A 23837-nucleotide genomic window follows, 5' to 3' on the forward strand; every position below is an offset into this window, starting at 1 on the left:
AGCTAAAAAAGAAGCGGCTTGCGAGAAAGTGGCGTTTCAAGCCTTCGGTGCCTTCTGTCATTCTGGGGAATGTAAACTCAATCTCAAATAAGATCGACGAACTGGCTGCGCTGGTGAAAAATGTCAGGACCTACAGAGAATGCAGTTTGTTGTGTTTTTGCGAAACCTGGCTAAATAACACCATCCCAGATGCCAACGTGGAGCTACCCGGGTTTAGCACAGTTAGAGCGGACAGAGATGCAAGTACCTGTGGTAAGCACAAAGGAGGAGGACTCGCTCTCTATGTTAATACACGGTGGTGTCACTCTGGACATGTTAACGTCAAAATCTCCACTTGCTGCAGGGATATCGAACTGTTGGCCGTAAGTTTACGTCCCTACTATTTGCCCAGAGAGTTTGGACATGTCATTGTTGTTATTGTATACATTCCTCCTCGGGCAGACGTGGAGTCAGCGAGCGACATCATCCATTCTGCTGTTGCTAAGTTACAAACGCAGCACCCTGAGGCGCTTGTGCTAATCGCTGGAGACTTTAACCATGTGACGCTGGACAAAACATTACCTGCATTCTCCCAGTATGTGCACTGTAACACCCGGGGAAATAAGACTATTGATTTACTTTATGCAAACGTTAAAGATGCATACAGCGCCACCCCGCTGCCTGCGCTTGGGAAAGCAGATCATAACCTGGTTCTGCTTCAGCCTCACTATAAACCAAAAGTTAGAGTCCTACCTACAACCACACGATCATTCAGGAAGTGGACTCCGGAGGCTGAGAATACTCTGAGAGAATGTTTTGGAACTACAGACTGGGATATCCTGCAGGGATCTCATAGTGAGAACATTGAGGAAGTTGTTGACTGCACTACTGACTACATCAACTTCTGTATGGACATTGTAGTTCCAGTAAGAACAGTACGCTGCTATGCTAACAACAAGCCATGGATTACAAGTGACATCAAGGGCCTTTTGAATCAGAAGAAAAGGGCTTTTAAAGACGGTGATCAGCATGAGCTCAAGCGCGTGCAGAAGGAACTCCGAGTCCAGCTCAGGGCGGCGAAGGAGCAGTACAGGAGAAAGCTGGAGCAGAAGTTGCAGAATAACAGCATGAAGGAAGTGTGGGATGGGATGAAGATCATCACTGGCTGCAGCTCGAAGCGGGGTACCACCATTGAGAGAGACGTGAAGAGAGCAAACCAAATGAACAACTTTTTTAACAGGTTTGACCACCCTAACCCACTCTCACTCTCACCTCGGAGTACTGCACCCTCCACACATCCTTCTGCTGATACCAGCATAGGAAAGACATCCCCACCCATAATTACAACAGCGCAAGTGAGCAGAGAGCTGAGGAGACTTCGTGCCAGCAAAGCAGCGGGTCCAGATGGAGTATCGCCACGACTGCTGAAGGTCTGTGCATCGGAGCTGGGGGGTCCTCTACAGCGCATCTTCAACCTGAGCCTGGAACAGGGGAGAGTCCCGAGGCTTTGGAAAACATCTTGTATCACCCCAGTCCCAAAGGTATCACGTCCTAGTGAGCTGAATGACTTTCGGCCTGTTGCTCTGACATCACATGTGATGAAGACCATGGAGAGGCTGCTGCTTCACCACCTTAGGCCACAGGTTCAACACGCCCTTGACCCTCTGCAGTTTGCATATCAGGAGAAGGTGGGAGCGGAAGATGCCATCATCTATATGCTACACCGATCCCTCTCTCACTTGGACAGAGGCAGTGGTGCTGTAAGAATTATGTTTCTAGACTTCTCTAGCGCCTTCAACACAATCCAACCTCTGCTCCTTAGGGACAAGCTGACAGAGATGGGATTAGATTCATACCTAGTGGCATGGATCGTGGACTATCTTAAAGACAGACCTCAGTATGTGCGTCTTGGGAACTGCACGTCTGACATTGTGGTCAGCAACACAGGAGCGCCACAAGGGACTGTACTTTCTCCGGTCCTGTTCAGCCTATATACATCGGACTTCCAATACAACTCGGAGTCCTGCCATGTGCAAAAGTTCGCTGATGACACTGCTATCGTGGGCTGTATCAGGAATGGGCTGGAGGAGGAGTATAGGGACCTAATCAATGACTTTGTTAAATGGTCCGACTCAAACCACCTACACCTGAACACCAGCAAAACCAAGGAGCTGGTGGTGGATTTTAGGAGGCCCAGACCCCTCATAGACCCAGTGATCATCAAAGGTGACTGTGTGCAGATGGTGCAGACCTATAAATATCTGGGAGTGCAGCTGGATGATAAATTAGACTGGACTGCCAATACTGAAGCGCTGTGCAAGAAAGGACAAAGCCGGTTATACTTCCTTAGAAGGCTGGCTTCCTTCAACATCTGCAATAAGATGCTGCAGATGTTCTATCAAACAGTTGTGGCGAGCGCCCTCTTCTACGCAGTGGTGTGCTGGGGAGGCAGCATTAAGAGGAAAGACGCCTCACGCCTGGACAAACTGGTGAGGAAGGCAGGCTCTATTGTTGGCATGGAGCTGGACAGTTTAACATCTGTGGCAGAGCGAAGGGCACTCAGCAGGCTCCTATCAATTATGGGGAATCCACTGCATCCACTAAATAATGTCATCTCCAGACAGAAGAGCAGCTTCAGTGACAGACTGCTGTCACTGTCCTGCTCCACAGACAGATTGAGGAGATCGTTCCTCCCCCAAACTATGCGACTCTTTAATTCCACCAGGGGGGGTAAACGTTAATATTTAACATTATACATAGTTATTGTCTGTTTTTTTTCACCTGTATTATTATCATTCTTTAATATTATTTATTGTATCAGTATGCTGCTGCTGAAGAATGTGAATTTCCCATTGGGATTAATAAAGTATCTATCTATCTATCTATCTATCTATCTATCTATCTATCTATCTATCTAGTGGCATTGGTTTCTTTACTTAATGCCAACTTTAAATTTAAACTTTTAGAATAACTGAATTTTTGGTAATGAAGGGGCACACTATGGCTGAAAAAAATTAATTTTGTCTTCAAGTCCACATGTTTACCACCAGTCCTGTTCACTGCAGCTTTTTTAAAATTATAAGGTAGTTGTGTCTGACTGATGAATCATCTTGTAACCACCCAGTCAAAGGAAGTTTTATTTATTTATTTTTTTAATTTAAGTGCCTTTGTAGTAATATCCTTTAAACATTTTGAAAACTGTGGGGATGAATGCACAATACATACTGTATATAATAATGCTTGTTGAAAATTACATCATACAGTTTATAATGCTGACTTTGCCTTTTATTTTTATTCTTTTTAAAGTTGCTTGCGCTTGACGTCTGCAGTGTAAATACCTGGATTACTAATGTCTCTGAAAAGGTGGTAAAACAAGTCAGCACAAAAATTTACTCCAGTACGTGTATCCTACGATATTTTACTGGAAGCAATCCAGGAAAAAAGTATTGTGTTTTACGTTGATTACATACATAAGAAAGATAATGAAAACAATGTGGCCAGACAGTTAGGATTTTGTTAATTGGGCAAATTGGTCATAAAATTATGTATAATTTTTTATATATGCAACACTTGTACTTTACACTTACATCAGATGTCATAATAATTCTTTTGTGCAGAGATCATCCCTACCAGATGTTTTACAAAGTAATATAAGATTACAGTTCTGTAATTCAAGTTAGAATTAACGGAAACATTTAAAGTTTAAGATAAGGTTTCAAATGTGCTACAATTCCACCTGTTTTGGACTTCTGAGTCAATTGACAGTGGAAGGTGAAAGAAAGTACGGTAAACTCATCATGACATGGTAGGTAGATAGGTGTCAGTTAATAAATAATGCAGTGAAAAGAGAGGATTTAAAATTCATGACTGAATATGCAGGGTTTTTTTTTAGTGTGGTTTGAGCATTGTGTGTGAAGAATCTGAGGTAGGGAACTTTAGTAGTTTGATTACCAGCCCTGGCTATAATGCCCATAGTGAGCCTGGAGTTTTACCTAACTGTTGTTTTTCTTCATCTTCTGTTATTCATCAGAAAAGGGTAAAGCAAGTTACTATTTCAAGTCATGTAGCAGTCATTCAAAAAATTAGAAATTAACTTGGTGAATTACGGAACCAGGCCTCTTAGTGGGAACACTGTCTTGCTGTTTGCAGATTTCTTGGCAAGGTCTGATTTATGAACAGCTCAGACTATACCTGCTTATGTGTTTAGCTGAAGTGCACTCTCGCTGACGCCAGTTCTCTGCTGTGGAATTTCCTCCCTCCTTGCGTGCAGAAGCCTGTCAGACATCCTAACTACTGGCTCTGCTTTGCTAATGTACTGTATTTGCTGTATCTACTTAGAGTCTATACTTCTGGGTAAAATCTGCATTTCTGCTGTGTTGAGGTGCTCTCAAGATGAATTCATGTTTGGTTTTTTTTTTTGTTTGTTTTTTTTGTTTTTTTAAACACTTTAGACTCTGGCATATTGCACTGTCCACATTATTTACATATGGGACTGGGGTATTGTCAGGCAGTCTGAGGGATTCATTGACACTGGTTTTGGCATATTCTGTATCATGACATTATTCTTAAAGTTTTGACACCCAACATTACAATTCACAAATCTGGTCTAAAATGGAAAAAACTCTGAATATTTCTGTATGAAAAATCTGCCTGTTGCCATTCAAGGCAAGTCAAGTAGAGCTTTATTGTCATCTCAACCATATACATTAAAGAACACAGTTAGATGAAATAATGTCCTCCAGGACCAAAGGTGCAGTGTACAACACAAGAAGACAACAGCACCAGTCACACAGCATTTCAGACAGATCACAAGAAGATGAAAGGAGGGGGAAATAAATAATATCTACACATATATACTAAATATACAATTATAAATATATACCTAGATATGAAAATACTAGGGGGCTTTGCCCCCTGCTCGCTTCGCTCATCAACCCCACATCCTGCACTACGAGCCAGCCACTTCACGGCTCTTCCGCTCGCGTATGTGGATTTCACTTACGGCAATCAACAAGTCTTTTAATCCTTGCAGATACGCCTCTTCATTGGGAAGAAACACTACTTTTCCCTGATGGCAACATGAATTAGACAATCTACAAGTCTCCGACTTAAAGTTTAAAGCCAAACAATATCTACATACTTCTGTCATACCACCGATGTCCATATACAGTATTCAAACTCTTTTCACTGTTTCGTTATTTCACCAAGTAATAATTTCCATTTGTTTGCGCTAATGCAATCTTTACTATCCTTTTTTTTTTTTTTTTTTTTTTTTTGAGACTTTTGAATTTTAGTACTTTTATAATCTCTAACCTGCTCTGCATGTGTATCACGCCAACGTTTTTGAACCTCTTTACAACGTTCTACTTTGTCATCTACTCTTTGTCATTTATTTCCAGACCCAGGCGTGGTTAAATCTCTTGGCAAAAGTCTCGTCTCACGGGACATGAAAGTATCTCTCTGAGAAAGTCTGGTCTCGTCCCAGGATTTTTTTAATATAATAGAGCTATATGTCTAACAAAAGGAGTTTGGGGCAGAGGCTATTATTGATTTCTTTAGTGTGGTCAGTGGTATAGCCATGCTGCTGACAAAGTTCAGCACAGATGAAAGATGAATTTCCCCGTTGGATTAATAAAGTATTCTATCTATCTATCTATCTATCTATCTATCTATCTATCTATCTATCTATCTATCTATCTATCTATCTATCTATCTATCTATCTATCTATCTATCTATCTATCTATCTATCTATCTAGTAATCTTGAGCTATGCTTAACTGAAATATGGCATAAACTTCATGAAGAGATGCAAAAATCATTAACTTGTTGTTCAGTGTCTGTGTACAGTTTGCATGGCCCTCCTCCGCATCAAAGTGTGTTTTTCTTCAACTTTACAAAGAAACTCTTTGTAGTTTATTTGGGTGAGTGCATGAGTATATCCTGCATTAGACTGGTGTAGTTTCTGACTCCCATCAACTCTGAACTATATCAGGCTAGCTTTGTGAATAATGACCAGTGATGTTATTTTGCTACTCCTTGGAGATACAGATTTGAGCAGAATGTGAGACAACAACCTATTGAATGTCCACCGTGCTTTCATTGCACTGCATGTTATTAAACTCACCACAGTTATGTCATGTTGTTTCCTTTGGTTTTTATCACCCACCTAAATGCAATGTGACCTCCAAAATGACTTTGGTGAATTACTCTCTAGTTAAGCTCCTTGGGCTTTGTGGTGGTTTAGTGGCTAACACGTCTAAAGATATACTTTCAAATCTCATGTCTTTGTCCTTTCTGTCAAGAGTTTATATGTGCGTCCTTCAGTGGATGGACTCTTCCGTCAACTGTTGGTTCTCACATTATGTCTGATACTGCCAAAATAAATTCAGGCTCTCGTGATTCAGACCTGAACAAGTGGATGAAAAAAAGATTGAAGATTAAGCTTCCTTTCTTGTTAGTAAATTTAATAAATACACTAATATTCTTAACCTGAAGCTTAACTTAATTTCTTTTCCTAGATTAATTATGTGGTAACTTTTTGAAGGTTTATATTTTTTTGTGTTCATAAGAATTATGAACCGTTTTTTTTTTTGTTTTTAGGTGTCTGGCACCTCTTGAATCACTGATATGAGAATACACTCGCATAGATAAACAATATGCCGTTTGACTTGTCATGTCCAGTTATGCAAAAAAAAAAATCAAGATTTTTTTGCTCCTCTAGACCTGAAAAACCCACAGTTACAGCCCATCAGGTGTCCTCTGCAGACATTATCAAATGTACTCAAACTTGTGCTTGTCACAGCAACCAACTCAAGGGAGTTTACCTTCTAATGAGGTATGAGGGGACATAGTTATTCCTTTTCACAAAACTTTGACAATATAGGGATGTGGAGTGTCTTTTTTTATATATTTTGAAGTTGGTGATTATTAATATATGATATTGGATTCTTTACTTGTTGTCCTAACCATCTAAGAGCCACTTCCAGAAGGTTATAAATGACAAATTTCAAACATAACTTCCTGAAGTATCATTTTAGACTATCTTACAAATAACATTTGATCCTTTACTAGGGATCTAACCCACTATAGAACACTGTCAGTGGGTGAAAAAAATTGCAATTTTCTATTACAATCAATGATATTTGCTCTTTTAAATTGAAGTACACATTTTAATATTTCAAGAGTTTGTCGCATCTATTCTTATTTATTATGTACTTCTACCTCATGAAGTAAGTCATTACATTTATTCTGAACACATTGAATTAGGGTGTTTTACACTAATTCAGACTTTTTTGTTTTTTGTTACCTGTGTATCTCATGATCATATACTACTTGTCTCTCTTATCTGTTAGAATCACCCCTGGCCCAGCCATAATCTCAATCCATCATTTGGTTCTTGACTGAAAAATCCTATTTTCTGCCTAATATATGAGCCTTGCTGAATATACGTCTAACTATTGCCTTACTGCTCTCATCCTCCTATCTGTATTTACAAAAATCTCATTCAGTGTAAATCTACGTTTTACTCAGCCTTGAAAAAATTGAGATGATGCGAAGCATCTACCTCAGGGTTAAAATTCTGCTCTACATTGTATGACAGCACCTTGAGAGTTTGCTGTAGTAGTCTGGTCACACGTTTGAATGATCAGACTTTCTCTAAACATCAAAGTGCATTATGACAGAGTGGTCAAGAGTTACCACAGATACTACATGATCCTATTTGCTTTGGTTATGTACTTCACCGTTCTGTCTGCCCTCTTAACAATTCTTCCACAGAATAAACTGATGAATTATTGTACCGTTTGTATGATTAAATTCAAATATTCAAGCCTATCAAAAATATATCCCTATCTTCAAATACAACAGTTTTTTTTACATTTCTTGTCTCCTATCCCACATCTTTAGTCATTTCAGCTAATCTTTAAAATGAGACTTACCATTTGCATGCTTTTTCATATTTTACCTTGATGACAGGAAAGATTTTCAGACTTAGTCCTGGCAGGTCTTCCATAGAACCAGTCTCATGTAGAGTTCCTCAAAGATCTCTTCCTTTTAGTCCACTATTTTTCTATATTATTAACCTTTCCCTTGGACAAGTCGGTCATAGTTTTGGACTCAATTCTTATTCATCTGTCAAAGGTATTATATTGATTTTAAGTGTTAAAAAATGAATGGTCATTGGAGACCTACAGTACTAGCTGGAATGGTCTTGTATTAATCACATTCTGAATGCAACTGTACTCCCATTAGACTACAGTATAGATCTGGTTTTAATTTACGCTAATGTCCCACCTAAAGAATATGTTATCACCCACCTCAATCACGCTATCAATGGTGAAGACTTTTTTTTTTTTTTTTTTTTTTTTTGACAATGAAGCAATTCTTCAGGCATTGTCACATCCTCGTCTTCACTGCTTGTAATACAAAATATTGTCTTTAAGAGTAAGATTGCTGGTATTGAAACTGACTTAATTATCAAAACCCATATCATTATAGGATTACATCAACACACACAGAGCAACATCCACATTAAGCCATGACTAGCCTTGAAACAGACTAAATCAGCAACACCCTGTATTATTATAGGTTGACATCAATACACACAGCAACATCCTGCATTGTTCTTTAACCGTTCCAATCTTGGTCTGCAGGCTATAAAAAGGACATAGCAGCACTAGAAAATGTCCAGGGAAGAACGACTAGGCTGATTCCAGGGATACAGGGGTTGAATTATGAGGAAAGATTAAAAGAGCTCAGTCTTTACAGTTTAAGCAAAAGAAGATCAAGAGGAGACATGATTGAAGTGTTTAAAATTATGAAAGGAATTAGTGCAGTGGATCGAGACTCTTATTTTAAAATGAGTTCATCAAGAACACGGGGACACAGTTGGAAACTTGTTAAGGGTAAATTTCGCACAAACATTAGAAAGTTTTTCTTTACACAAAGAATGATAGACAGTTGGAATAAGCTACCAAGTAGTGTGGTGGACAGTAAGACATTGGGGACTTTCAAAATTTGACTTGATGTTTTATTGGAAGAAATAAGTGGATAGGACTGGCGAGCTTTGTTGGGCTGAATGGCCTGTTCTCGTCTAGAGTGTTCTAATGTTCAATCCAGTGCATTGACTACAGGCTCCAGGTAATAATCTCATGCAAAAAGGTACTGGTGTAAAAGACCATCACACTTCCTCCTCCATGTTTGACAGTTGGTGTCACACTCTGAGGAACCATCCTTTTACCAACTTTTAAGCGCCCTGAGTGATGGACCGAAGATTCTAAATTTTGATTCATTGACCCATAAGACTTACTTCCAGTCTGTAGTAGTCTACAGCTGGTATTTCAAGGCCCCGTGTTGTCCTTTAAGGCAGTGGACCCCAACCTTTTTGACAGCAAGGACCACTTTATTAGATGCAAATTTTTCCACAGACCGGTCGGGGGGGGGGTTGGCTCGGGGGGGGCAGTTTTATACACAATTTACATAACATTTCTATTATTATTAAGTTATTAAGCAGTTCGCATACGTTTGCAACCCGAGATTTTTCTTCTTTTTTTGCATATAACAAAGACATATGCTTTGCATTTGCCATTCTAACAGACTGCACATCACAAACATTAACACTATTGTTTTTTTCGTGTCTGCCGTTTCTATAGGAGGGTGACAATGAGTTAAATTCCAATGGATGTTTTTCAGATGTTGACAAGCAATAAGCAAAAGGTATCACTGAAAACCACAGAAAACAAAAACAGCAAAAAAATTAAAACAGTACGAGGAAAGTTCAAAGAAAGAATTTTTTTTTTTTTACAATGTTTGTTTGGGGATCGTTGTGTAGCCTAAATGTGTACAACTGAGCTGCGGCCACAGATCTAACTGCTCTGTGGATGATTCATTCAAGCATTTCAAGGTCACCTCGTTGCCGTTGTAATGAAAGCATCTGCTGAATGTACTTCGTAGTAACGCGATTTCTATAGACTCGTGTCATATGGGGAAACATGTCGGAACCGTAACAATACTTTGTTGTAATACTCTCTCATTTCGGTCTCTCTCCTCTCTCAGCACCGCTGCAAAGCCCCGCCCGCCAAGCGTTCTGAAAAGTCTGAGTGAGTCTCCGTTGCCGGCAGTTCTCTAGCGGCCCGGCTGTCAGACGGCTGCGGCCCGGTAGTGGGTCGCGGACCGGTGGTTGGGGACCATCAAAAAAGAAACTGAGAGTGTCTGCAGGTAGCTTGCTAAACCACAGACAGGTGTTCCAGCCCAGCAAAATGGATAATGGTAGTCTGTCCAACAATGATTGGAGCTGTTTCTTCTTTAAACCTTTTAGATCCTGTCCCAGTATGATGCTTTGCTCTTGTATTGCATGGGGTAGTCAGATTGATCTGTTATAAATGGTACTTTGTTGCGCAGCTTCTCATAAGATTAGCAAAGGTTAGGTGGAAAGTATCCTGACAGTTAATTGTCTCCCCATTGAAAGCCACACCAGTATTTTGTCTTAAATAAAAATAAAAAATACAGAGCTAGAACACACAAAAACACACGGTAACAACAATTGTTTCAGTGACTGGTGGAGTGTTTTCTTGTTCCTTGGTATTAGTTGCTATAATCACAATTTGAGTTTTATAATTAAATACAATTAGATAAAAACAAGGTTCATATTATAGATAAAGTATAGCAGATATTTTGAATTCAGATGTAATTGATTTTTGTTTTTTTGCAAAATAAAACAATGCACAGGTTTTTGCATGTGTGGGTTCATCCTTTGCAAACAACATATCTGATGTTTTTATCAAATCTGCAGAGCTTTTAGGAGACCCATATAGATAAATAAGAAATCGCTGCTGTTGTGGGTTTTATTTTTCCTTTCTTTTCATGTCTTTGCAACAGTTTTGTGAAAATGTGTTGCATTGCTATCGGGTCTGACAATGCATCTTCCTGTTTTTTTTTTTTTTTTTTAATTTTGTTTACATTTTTTATGTGTCATTCATACTACTGATTGTGTGTGTGTATGTATATATTTTTTTTTACCTTTTTACATATAAAATAAGGTATACAGTATGGTGAAGTGATGACAGAGCTCCCATTTTGTGACATACTATAAAATGTTACAGTGCATAAAAGCACTTTTTACTAAGTAATTGAAATATAATGAACTATTTAAGTTAAATATAAATATATTTATTACTTACTTTCTTTAGCAGTGTAGACTAAAATTTTAAATTGCTGAAATAAAATGTTAAATGTTTTATTAAACTCTTCTAGATTCTGGGGATACGGTGGTTAGCACTGCTACTTTGCTGATTCGGTGGTTTGGCTTTGAGTCCGTCTCCTACTTGTTGTCTGTGTTTAGTTTGCACGTCCTTACAGTACTGGGCCCTTACTGCCTGGTTTTCCTCCAGGTAGTCTGATTTTTCTGCCACAATCTCAAGGATGGGAGTGCTAGGTTAGTTGCCAATTGTGTGTGCTGATGGTGTTGGTTTTTGCCTTCTGTGCTCAGTGGTGCTAGAATAGGCTCCAGCCCCAGTATGACATTAAATCAGATTAAAGGAATACTCCACCCAACAGTGATATTTGTCGATGCTATTTAGCTGTTTTACTTTATAGTTAAAAATATATATACTGTACATATATATACTGTGGCAAGCGGCTGGGGGTGGCACCCAGCCGGGATGCCCAGAAGGACCGGAGGAAGAATTACGCCTCCTCCAGACCACGAGGGGGTGACCGCCCTGGTGGCTTTGGGGACCACGGACACTGAGCTTGGAAGCTCAACCCTATAGGGGCCCATGGTCACTGCCAGGGGGTGCCCCTATGCCTGGAAAGCCCTGGTCCTCAGCACTTCCGCCACACCCGGACGTGCTTGGGGGAAGACGACCAGGGACACCTGGAGTGCTTCCACCACACTGGGGAGTGCCGGCGGAAGATTATCGGGAGGCACCTGGAGCACATCCGGGTGATTATAAAAGGGGCCGCCTCTCTCCGTTCAGTGGCTGGAGTCGGGAGTGTAGAAGACAAGGTCTTGGAGGAGAGGAGTGGAGGCGGACTTGAGAGAAAGGCATTGGCAAGAAGGCCTGGACTTTTGGGGGAGTTTTGGGGTTGTGTGCACCTGTGTAAATAAGTATTTGTAAATAAACGTGTTATGGTGATTCAAACGATGTCCGCCTGTCTGTGTCCGGGCCGCTTACCACAATACATATATTTTTTCAGTTTGTTCAGGTTGATCTTTCATTGTACTCTGCTGTTAGTTTTTTTTCCTCATGGTTTAATGTTGCCACCATTTTTTTTAATCTGTTAGCATGTGTTTTTGGGAATAATAAAATAAAAGATATTAATAATTTGTAAATTCTACAGAAATGTACATTTATGCATATTTCTGTTTTTTTTTGTTTTGTGTGACAACAGTTTTGTTTGGTATTTAATTGTTGTAAATGATACTTTATAATATTATGATAAAATAATTGATAAACTTGTATCATGCTTGGGGTTTGCAAATTGTCATTCAGTATACAAAACTGTCTGGATTGAATGCTTGCTTGGATTTGTGGGGAGATGCAAAACGTGGCACTAATCAGGTAAGAAAAATTGCTTACAATAAGTGTAAGCTTATAGAAAAGACAATCAAAAGAGTATGTGAATTGCACGTTATGGGTGTTATCTACTGTAACATACAGAGGTCAGTGAGTAACTAATGTAATATCCACTTTAAAAAGTAAGTTACCACATTTAATGTTTGGTTTATAAGGGAAAATTTTAAGTTGCTGAGAATTACTAGGGCTTGCTTGGGTGTGATTCGGTGTAGAGCATTTAATCTACTGTCGTTCAGTGTCCATACTACCTATCAAGAAGGAATGTTTATGTTTATATCACAGATGTTTATACTGCCAGTAGCATTAGATGTGTTCAGATTCTGTAGTTTAAGCATGGATTTTAATTGCACAGGTTAAAAATTTTAACCGATTGCTGAATTTCATTCAGTCGGTAAAAAGAAACAGCCCCACCATGTAAGAGTGACATTAGTTAGCTACACAAGCTGAGGAGAGCAACGAAGTATTACTATCTATGATATTACATTGGGTTTATTTTATGAAAATGCCAAAAAAAATTGTGTACACTAGTACACAACATATAAAGACACGGATTTATTTAGCCAAGATTAAATGCACCAACTGTCAGAACATTTCTCCAGACTCATGCTCACAAATCCACAAGGATTATCATTATTTAGAATGGACACCCTCATATGGCTGAATAATTATAATGCTAATAGAAGATGCTTGTGTATTTCATATTTTGTATTTTTTTTTTTTCCAGCTTCAGATCGAGAAGATTTCAGCTCGTGTTCCACAGGCAAAATACCATGGGTTATGGCAGGCATCTCGTTGCATCTTTACAGAGGAGGGTATGGTTGCTTTTTGGAAAGGTCATATTCCTGCCCAGCTGTTGTCCATTACATATGGAGCTGTCCAGGTAGGTTGCTGCAGCCCCAGGTAGATTTGCCTCCGATATGTTTTAGTTTTTATTTTGAAATATGCCTTTTTTTTTAAACTGTTTCTCAGTTATTAGAAGCGTCCATTTGCCCACATAAACTCAGAACTTCTCTGTCTCTTATTTTCATCAAGTCTTTGTCTGTAGTTATCCTCCAGCTTTAGCTCAAGATGCAGAGTTTCATAGACCGATTATAGAGATGTTTACTCTTTGTTTCCAACCTTCACTTATAACAACATATATAGAAAAGAAAAATATCCAGTCCTGTATCTTCTATCTACAAGTTTTTTTTAATTTGTAATGATTATTTTTGTATGTTGAGGACCTGACATAATTTTGAATATTGTCTATTTACAGTTTGTAAGCTTTGAATTATTGACTGAATTAGTCCATAAGACAACATCACTCAACAGCAGGAATGCCAATGTTCACTTTTTTTTGTGGTGGCCTTGCAGCCTGCACTGCCACTTTTGCCTGCCAACCTCTGGATACCTTGAGGACCCGCTTCGCTGCTCAGGGAGAACCCAAGGTAAGAGTAGAAAGCAGGATCCAAACTGCTCACACTTGGAAAAATTACAGCAATGTGCTATGTTATGTTTATGTTATAAAATAACTAGACAAAGACCCCATTTCGACAACGTAAGATGAAATGGGCACGAGTTTGTGTCAGCAGTGTATGAAGAACAAATGATAAGTAACGAAGAAGTTGTTTTGTAATGATTGTAGTCCGCTTTACTCATTACTGTACAGGCTTTTACTGTTAGTTGATGAATTTTCCAGGCCTATAGTATAATATTGAATGATGAATGTTCCAGTACAATATGGAATAGTAATAAGTATAAGCACCACAAACCTGATATAGGTGTATTGAATGAATGCGTAATTGAATCATAATGCATAATTAGGCCTCGAGCTGTAGTCGAAATCGCCTTTCAGGCCTCTAGAGCTTTAATCGAAGTCGCCTTTCTCATTGAATTTTTGCAGGCGTAAATCTGCCACCTGCCGCAATGTTGGGGTTGGATGTCGGTCTCGTAAGGTTTTTCGGGCAGCTGTGCAGAAGGTGACTGCGCATTCGGCTTCGGACGGACGTGAGTGAGTGAGTGAGTGAGGAGGCAGGCGAATTATGTATTAAGATGAATGGTAAATGTGTGATGAGGTAGTGCATACTCCAATGTAACTTAGTTACTTTTTAATAAATAAATCCAATGGGAGGAAGTGGAAGTGGTACAGAGCTACAAGTACCTGGGAGTTCATATAAACAACAAACTGGACTGGTCTGACAAGAAGGGCAAGAGCAGACTGTACCTCCTAAGGAGACTCGGGTCTTTTGATGTATGCAGCAATCTGCGGGAGATGCTTTATCAGTCCATAGTAGCCAGTGTGATGTTGTACATTGCAGTCACCAGAGAAGCCATCTCAGCTCAAAGGAAGCACAAACGTATTAAGAAAGCTTACTCCATCACAGGGTGAACTCTGGACACATTGGAAGATGTTGTGGGAAAAAAGATGATGGCAAAATTGACTGCCATTATGAAAAACTCCAGACATCCCCTCCAGTAGGCGCTGTCTTGGAGGACATTTGGCCACAGGCTCATTCCACCACAGTCTGCTAAGAAGTGCCTCTGGGATTAACAAAATTTAATCTAATATAAATAAATAAAACCAACAATAGATGCTTCCATCATAATCTTTAAAATGTAGCAAATGAAGCAGCTGTTCAGTCAAATGTTATTGGTAGAAAATCATCTACAGTAAAAGCTGAGTTGTGTTTTTTGCTTTTTTTAGTTGCAAAGACCAATGGTTTAGAAAATAAAACTGATTGTATGTATGGTTTCTTAAAGGCAGTATCAAAGCATATGCAAAACTTTCTTGAAAATACTCCTGGTTTATGAACTTTGAGGCTTAAGATAGTAGGAATGTAGAAATCTCTTTAAAATGAGTTCCAATGAGACATAAAGAACCACTGAAAAGATTTTTATTGAGCACACCATTGCATGTGAATCAACCCCAAGCAGAATAAGAGGTTATGTTTAATACCGATCCTTTATCCATACCAAGTTATAAGTGTGTAAAGTTGAACATTAACAGTTTTATTTGTGTATTTAAAACCTATTCATCCACTCAAATGCAAGTACAACTAGATGAACCCTGTATTTCTACTGTGCATAGCTTAGATTTTTCCTGTGTGTTGGATTTCTTTTTGGGTTGTTATTAAACATAATTAAGCTCATTGTGTTCAGTGTTAGAGTTATACAATATGTTTGTACAATTTAAATTTTAATCTTTTTCCACTTAAATTTAAGGTCCAAGAAAGATTTTGGCAGCATGTTTATTGTACACAATACATTATTCATGATCCAGTGGCACTTTGTGAGGACCTCCTGGTTGTCTGGTGTCAGCTTTGAATTAGTTCAGTATCCACTGAAATTTTTTAAAGAAACTTGACACGTCATCTGCAAAAGATGCATACCTAGCTTTGATGTTTATTTCCAAAATACATGATGAAATGGCATAATGGAATGTAGGGAAAACTTGTTGCTGGCAGAGAAACCTACTCATCTAGACTTTATTAATCAAATCATCTGTTTTACATAGGTCTACAAAAATCTACGCCATGCAGTGAGCATAATGCTGCAGACAGAAGGACCCTCAGGTTTTTATCGAGGCCTCACACCCACCTTGATTGCAGTCTTTCCATATGCTGGATTGCAGTTCTTCTTTTATAACATTTTCCAACAGGTTTACCAGTGGGCGACTCCACCTAAAGAATCCAGCTCAGGTAGGGCACCATATTTGTTTCTCAAAATTTATATTTAACTTTTGTGCAAAAGATTAATAAGCAGACATTGATAAATGCAGTTGGGCTTGTAGAAATGTCAGATGATTCCTCAAACATCGTTTATGTCTGCCAATAGCCACCAAGCAATATCTTGAACAATCAATAATATGGTGAATTGTTTCCTGTCCAAAAACGTTTTGGAATGACGTGAAAAACAAACTACCCAGTACGCTATTAATGCAACAGCTTGTGCAAATGTACAAATTTAAAAATGTACTGCTATTTGCTTTAAGAAAAGGGAAGCACTGTGATGCAGTGCCTAGTATCCTGCATCACAAAATCAGTGGGTTCAAATCCCACACACACACAGTCCATGTGGCATTTGTATGTTAATGTGTTCCTATACAGTGTATGTTAGGTTAATTTGAGGTTCTAAATGAGCCTTGTGCGACTGAAATCCTGTCCATGGTTGGTCCCTGCCTTGTGCTCAATATAGCCAGCATGACCCAGAATTGTATTAGGTGGGTTTGAGAATTTTTTTATGTTTATGGTTGTTGTATATTTTATTTGTGTAAAATATTGAAAGGACCCTTGAAATCTGTCAGCCTTTTAAGTGTATAGTATTACATGGCAGTTCTCATCTGTGTATAAATTAGATTGGCACACTAAAAAAAAATCTCTTTTTTCAGATGTCTCGATTCATTTCTCAAAATGTTCAGTTTTATTTTTGAAATTTTTTTCTACTTAAATACTACTGAACTTATATTAACTGTAAAAATACTGAAAATACATACAATGAAGCATTGGATCATAAAATGTCATCAACAGCCTTTAGGGACATGTAACACATGGTAATAAGTGGTGCTTTTAGCTCTGGGTTGATTTTCTGTAAGTGACAGTGTTTTTGTGCTGTAATTGCTTAAGAAATCTTTCTGACAAACCATTTTAAATCACTTTCAATGTAATAGTGAAAAAATTCGTATTTCTCGGCGATTCCCTGGTTTCAAGCCTATGCTGTACAGTTGATTAAAAAATTGGCAAAATTAAATTTGATGCTGAATAAAAGTCTTAACAACACAATCTTTTGGTTTTTCAGATTTTATCAGGCGTTATCACTTGTCCAACCATCCATCCATTTTCCAACCCGCTGAATCCGAACACAGGGTCACGGGGGTCTGCTGGAGCCAATCCCAGCCAACACAGGGCACAAGGCAGGAAACAATCCTGGGCAGGGTGCCAACCCACCGCAGGCGTTATCACTTGTGCATTACCTAATAGAGGCTGTCATATTTCAAATTTGCTCTTTTTATTTTTCAAGGTGGAGTTGACCCTTTTGGAGATGTTTCAAACTTGATATGCATTTTGTGTGTGTTTACATATAAAACACCCGACATATACTTGATTTAAGATGAACAAAGTTCAATTTACATTTTAAGCTCAAAAAATGTGAAAACTTCCAGGTTTTATTCTAATACAAATTTTTTAAGATTTTCATAAAACTATTAATTTTCTCAAAAACAAAGTGTCAAAGTTATTGAATCCTCTCTTTATGTAATTTAACCTGCATGAAACAAGACTATAAAGCATTTTTCCAGTAATGTTTAATAAAGTTAGTTAATACATTGTAGTATTTTCATACTTTTGTAACTGGGTGAAAACATGGCTCTAATATACAGTATCTTATATTGTATGAATTATAGTTGTGAAGGCTGATGCAATGTCCTATAATATTAATGTGCATATTATATGACATGAATGCCATGCCTTCTAATTTCATAACAAGGTTTTCTGAAAGTAAGGAAGCAACTGAGAAAGAAGCTGCCAAATGTCAAATGGTGGCAAAGAGCTGCAGAAACAGGCAAAAATATTTTTTAGCTTTTAAAATAATGGTTGACGTGCTCCAGAGGGTGAACTGGTGGTCTCATTTAAAGACTGAGACATACATATTCAGATAAAGTGGATATAAGATAGTTCTCTACCAGAGACAAATATTATGTAGCAAGTCTCAAGCTTTGGAGTTTTCATCCAGTTTGGCTAGAAGACAGAGTATAAACCTTGGTTGAAAAAGAATAAATGCAGGAAATTTAATTTTTTGCTAACTGAATGAATTTTATATCAATATGTGACTGACATTGTGTCACTTTTGTACAAAACTTAGGTAGCTAGGCTCAGTTACCTTTTTGAAGAATTAAGATAACGCAAGCTGCCAAAAAGGCAGAGAAATAATTTTTGTCTTTTGCTATTTTTGTTAATTTTCTGCTAAATGTGCAACAACTGTTAACTGACACAACTCTGTCCATTCATGATGTTGATCTGCCATTTCTTTAAAAAAAAAAAGAACTTTAGAACCATGATGAGTAAACACTAACAAAGACGAGAGCAGCCTAGAAAACACATTTCATGACAAGCAGGAACGGGCCATCCTTTGCTTAGAGCAAAATTGACTTTGTTTTACTTTATATGATCTAATTGATGTTTCGAAAAAAATGACGGCCTCTGATGTAGCGGAAGAAATATTTCACCTTTGACTGCACTTATATACAGTGTATATATATATATATATATATATATATATATATATATATATATATATATATATATATAATATGGAATCTACCATTTTTTATTTGTTACAGGTAATTTAAAAAATCTTATGTGTGGAAGCTGTGCTGGGATCATCAGTAAAACAATGACATACCCTTTTGACCTTTTCAAAAAGCGCCTTCAAGTTGGTGGTTTTGAAACAGCAAGAATCTCCTTTGGCCAAGTAAGCTCAAAATGGACATTTTATTTTTCATTCTATCATATGCTTAGTAAGAAGTGAAAAAATACCTCTGAATAATTAAAGGTAATGTTTTATATTTATACAGAAGTTAAAATAAAAGCACAGTCAGATCTGAGGAAAATTATGATAAGCTGCAAATATTTTGGAGGAGAATACAAGAATAAAGGAGGAGGACAAAAATATTTGGAGGCTAATCAAAGGGAGGGAAGTAGAGAATCATGCAAGACATAAAGATTGAAGAGAGATAAATGCGTTGGGCTATGTTAGTGTAAAAGGCGGAAGTGTTAGCTTATGAAAAGTTTAACAGATCTCTGAAACTAATCGGCACGCCTGCTTTATCTGAATGAACATCTGAAGTCCAGTTTTACATTCTCTTTTGTTTAATATGTGAAAATTTATGCTGTTCTCCTGCAGGTACGTTTATACAAGGGTTTTACAGATTGTGCAGTGAAAATTTTACAGGAAGAAGGACCCAAAGGCTTCTTCAAGGGTCTCTCCCCAAGCCTGATAAAGGCTGCATTTTCAACGGGATTCACCTTCTTCTGGTATGAACTCCTTTGCAGTGTCCTGCGTACTTTTAAAGAAAAGCACCAAGCCACACAATTAGCCAGAATCTCCCGAGGGTGAAAGGTAAATGCATATCTGGACTAGTCATTGATGACATAATATCTAATGGATATCATAATGGCTTCTGAAAGCAGTCGGATTATGTTGTTGGGCTAAACCACATTTTCTTGAAGTGAGCATTTAGAAGACATTGTTACCCAGACTTATTCAAATGGCAGTCTTCTAAATAGTCTGATGTCAGAAGATGGGATTTCCACTCACGGTCACTTTCTTAATCACTGATTTAGTATTTTGAAATGTGTCCACTTATTGTATTATTTATAGTGTTTTTTAAATTTTTACTTGCACATATGTGATGTACTTTGGGTTCATTAAGCACTTAAGATGCATGTTTATTTTTTCTTGTTGTGTAAAAAAAAACATTGTTATGCAATGTTAATAAAGTATATTATTGGTATATATTTATTAACATTTGACTAACTATTGAAATGTTTTTTAAGTGATATTTCTCAGCTGCTCCTTACTATACATTGCTTTTTTTTCATCTTCAGCTAAGCTTTTAACCATTGAAGGGCAAATTCAGAAAACCTGTTGCTATTATGATCGTGGTGCCCAAAATTGGAGATGTGCTTTGTGTGTTTTGCCTTGAGTATTGCAGATGAATGTGTGACCTCTTGTTCACTTACTTGAAAACCAAACTATGGTAACTCTGCTTGCAGTGTACAAATAGTTAAACACCATCATTAAGTCCTCATCCAAAAGTGTTATTTTTAGATATGTCTATTCAGATAATTCATCTTAATGTATAGATAGATAGATAGATACTTTATTGATCCCAGGGGGAAATTCACATAGCAAGCACATTTAGTTTCAGGCACTTTACAATGGAAGGAGTTCATCACAGTTTTTTTTTTTTAGTAATCGGTGTCTTGATGCTGTCCACAAACAGTATGTTGATCAACTGAATTTCACTTCTTCGTGCAAAATGGGTACATAGGCAGTTTGAGGAGACTAGTCCTGCTAAAGAATTGTACAGCAAAAAGTGATGCATCCACCACTGAGTAAACTGCAAGTCATTTTTCAAAAAGTCACTGAGAATTGGCATAGAGGAAGTCCATTTCAACATTTTTGCTGGAAAAAGGGGGTGGTGAGTGAAGACGGGCAGAGCTACTGTCTTTTGAAACACAGGAAAGCCTACTGGTAAGTATAGTAGCACTGATTTTTTTTCTTTGTTTTGAATACAAAGCAGATGTCAGGTGATGACTTTTATTAATTAGTAGATGTGAGAAAATGTTTGTGAACTCTTTCCTCTCTTGTGATCTCCTGCATGAATGGCTTCTAAAATCTAAGTTATAATAATATATAAGGGTATCCTGATTGTGCCAATAGCCCATACAGAATTGTCATGTTTTGTTGAACATCTCTCTATTATAAAAAAAAAAAAATCTTGGGAGGGAGACTAGGGAATCAAGACGTGATCTTCTCGGAAGACAATTTGACATCCCGCGAGACAAGGCAGTGAGACAACATTTAAAACAAGTTCACGGACATCTAACCTAGCAGTTGTTGGAATGCTTTTGGCAGACACACTTCATGTGCACCCAGCTCTTAAAACAACGACAAGCAGAACACGTAGCTCGCCAGCAGATGATCCGAGTGCATCTCCTTAGCGTGTGTTCAGCAATTCCCCACCCACCCCTTGACAACACAAGCAGCAGATTTGCGAAGTGGAAAAAGGACAGCTGCTGTACAAGCTTTGAAATGATCAATGCGCAGCATGACAAGCAAAAGACGCAGCTCGCCAGCAGCAGGAGCAACAAGCCACCAGATAATCCGACCGCTTCTCCTTAGCATGCATTCAGCACCCCCTTCACAACGCGAGCGGCAGAGACACGAAGTGGCAAAAGGACAGCTGCTGTACAGGCTTTTAAATGATCGATGCGCAGCTCGCCAGCAGCTGATCCGATGGCATCTCCTTAGCGTGCATTCAGCCGCCCCCAGTTCACAATGCAAGCAGTGTGATACGTCCTGTGTGAAAGAGATTTAACCACACCTGGGGCCTGAAATAAATCACAAGTATTGTTTTTACAAAAGTTTTAAAGAAAAGTGAAAATAATGCATATGTAACAATTCCCATGAAAATAATAATCTCTTTAAATTGTATATCCGGTAAACCAAACCTGGGGGTGGGTCGAGCAGGGGGCAGAGTCCCCTAGTATTTTTAAATATTCAGGATCAATTCTTCTCTTTTCTAGAAGTTCAAATGCTTTCCATCCTTGAATCCAGATGCCCCAGTCAGTAAGATAACATTAATGTGTGGGTCTGAGAAGCCTTGGCCTGTTTTTTTAATTTATTTTAAAGTTTCTTCCTCTTCGCAAAAGGTCTGTTCAAGCGCAACATGGTGTGTTTATAATATATTTCAGAGAACCTTCAACAAAGAGTTGAAGATGCAAGGTTTGCTAAAGTATTTCTAAAAAGATGGACTTCTATACTGTAAGTCAGAGAGCACACAAGCATCAGTGGGGGAACGAATCATTACAGTTATAGCGGTTCACTGCAAGAGTATGCTATGTTAAGTCTTCAAGGAGGTGGCAAAGAACCATTGGGTGATAGCTAAGAATCACATTAGTTTCATGCTGTCTGTGTCAATGACTGTACAGTAACATACGTAACAGAGTAGTGATCATTCATGGTTACCATGTTGGAAGCTACTGCTTTCCAAAAAAAATAAATGCTTCTAGTCTGAAATTTGCTGAAGACTACCTGAATATTCTACAGTATTACTGGATCAATATATTCTTCTGTTGGGACTAATGCTGAGATTGTGTTATAAAAAGTAAATAAAACCCTGCATAACAACAGGAAAATCTCACCCCAGCATGGATTATGGAGCAGTGTTTTGTGCTTTGCTACCTCAGAGCTTGAAATAACTGAAGGAACAATTAATTCCAAGCTGTATCAGGAATGTGTCTGGAGAACATCTGGGCCTGCTATGTCATCTGAAGCTGAAAAGAACTTGGGTCGTGAAGCATAAAAAAAACTCCAAAGTTGAAGCAATCTAAGTGTTTCCTAAAACCAAAGAAAAACAGAATTATAGAATGGCCAAGTAAGAGTCCTGATCACAGACATTTTGAAATGCTGTGCTATGATTTAAAGAAAGCTGTTCAATGGACAGATGCAAGACACAGAAGTTAACTGAAAGAAAATGTTGTACCAGTCTGCTAGCAGTTACATAACATTGCTTTGTTATGGTTACTGCTGCTAAAGAAGGCTCCATACATGCTTTCCATTCTTTAATACAGAATATTAAACCAGTATGTTCAAAACAAATACATCAATGTGCATGTTCAAATACTTTGTTTGATTAGACTGGATTTCTTTATTTTTATGTTTTACATGAAGATCTGATCATATTTTACCAACACTTAACATAAGCGATCGGTAAGTATTCAAAAATAAAAGGTAAGCATCAAAAATGTTTTCAATTTACAGTGCCTCCCAGCATAGTAGTACATACGGGGGGGGGGGGGGGGGGGGGGGAATCATCATTCATTTATACACAATTTTCAACAGCTATCATCACAAGACACTTTTCCCAAGCAAAAAAAAGATAATGGAATGAAATATACAAACTAACTGGTAAGAAAATTCAGCATTGACAAATACCATCAGGAGCTATAAACCTTACCTGCCAAATTAGAAACATCAAAAGGAATTTTGCAAAAAAAATTCAGGACAAAAAGATTCATTTTTGGTAGACATTTCACAGCTACCAGTATGAATGTATGATAAGATTATACCAGTAGCTTGTAAACAAATGCATTGCAATGAAAAATGCAGAAAACATACAGCGGGTAAGTCTCAGTCTGAACTGAATGACAAGACAGACAACTTCAGAAATAGGCCAAAGTAGAGTGCAGGAATCACAGAATTGAATCTGCATTTGCCAATAGTTGTGTAAAGGGTTTTAGAATAATAAGGTATTACGGCAGTGGCCTCCTTACTGTAAATAACAGGCTTATGCAGTTAAAGCAAGGTAGACGGTATGATAGACAGCCAGGAACCCTGCCCCGCCTGGAGGAAGGAGGAACCGGGAGAGCGGCACTTCTTTTCCCTGGGTACCCGGCTGGTCCTTGATCCCTGAGGGACAACACTTCTGGGACACCAGGAAGTGCTGACAGACCAGGGATTGTTTATGCCCGGAGTGCTTCTTGGTGCAAGGGCAGTACTTCCGCCACACTGGGGACACCTGGA

The 23837-nt window shown here is 38.3% G+C and overlaps 1 protein-coding gene across 1 annotated transcript in view; it reads left to right on the forward strand.

The window, feature by feature from the left end:
• Positions 1–20048, forward strand: part of slc25a19 (solute carrier family 25 member 19) — a 28094-nt gene extending 8046 nt beyond the window's left edge. Inside the window, 6 exon segments of the mRNA XM_028819425.2 lie at positions 13279–13434; positions 13810–13884; positions 13886–13981; positions 16048–16231; positions 18868–18998; positions 19431–20048. Of these exon segments, the coding sequence (XP_028675258.2) occupies positions 13279–13434; positions 13810–13884; positions 13886–13981; positions 16048–16231; positions 18868–18998; positions 19431–19643 (855 nt within the window). The 3' untranslated portion in view covers positions 19644–20048.
• The last annotated feature ends 3789 nt before the right edge of the window (positions 20049–23837 follow it).

Source organism: Erpetoichthys calabaricus, chromosome 14 (assembly GCF_900747795.2).
Source record: "Erpetoichthys calabaricus chromosome 14, fErpCal1.3, whole genome shotgun sequence".
NCBI lineage: Eukaryota > Metazoa > Chordata > Cladistia > Polypteriformes > Polypteridae > Erpetoichthys > Erpetoichthys calabaricus.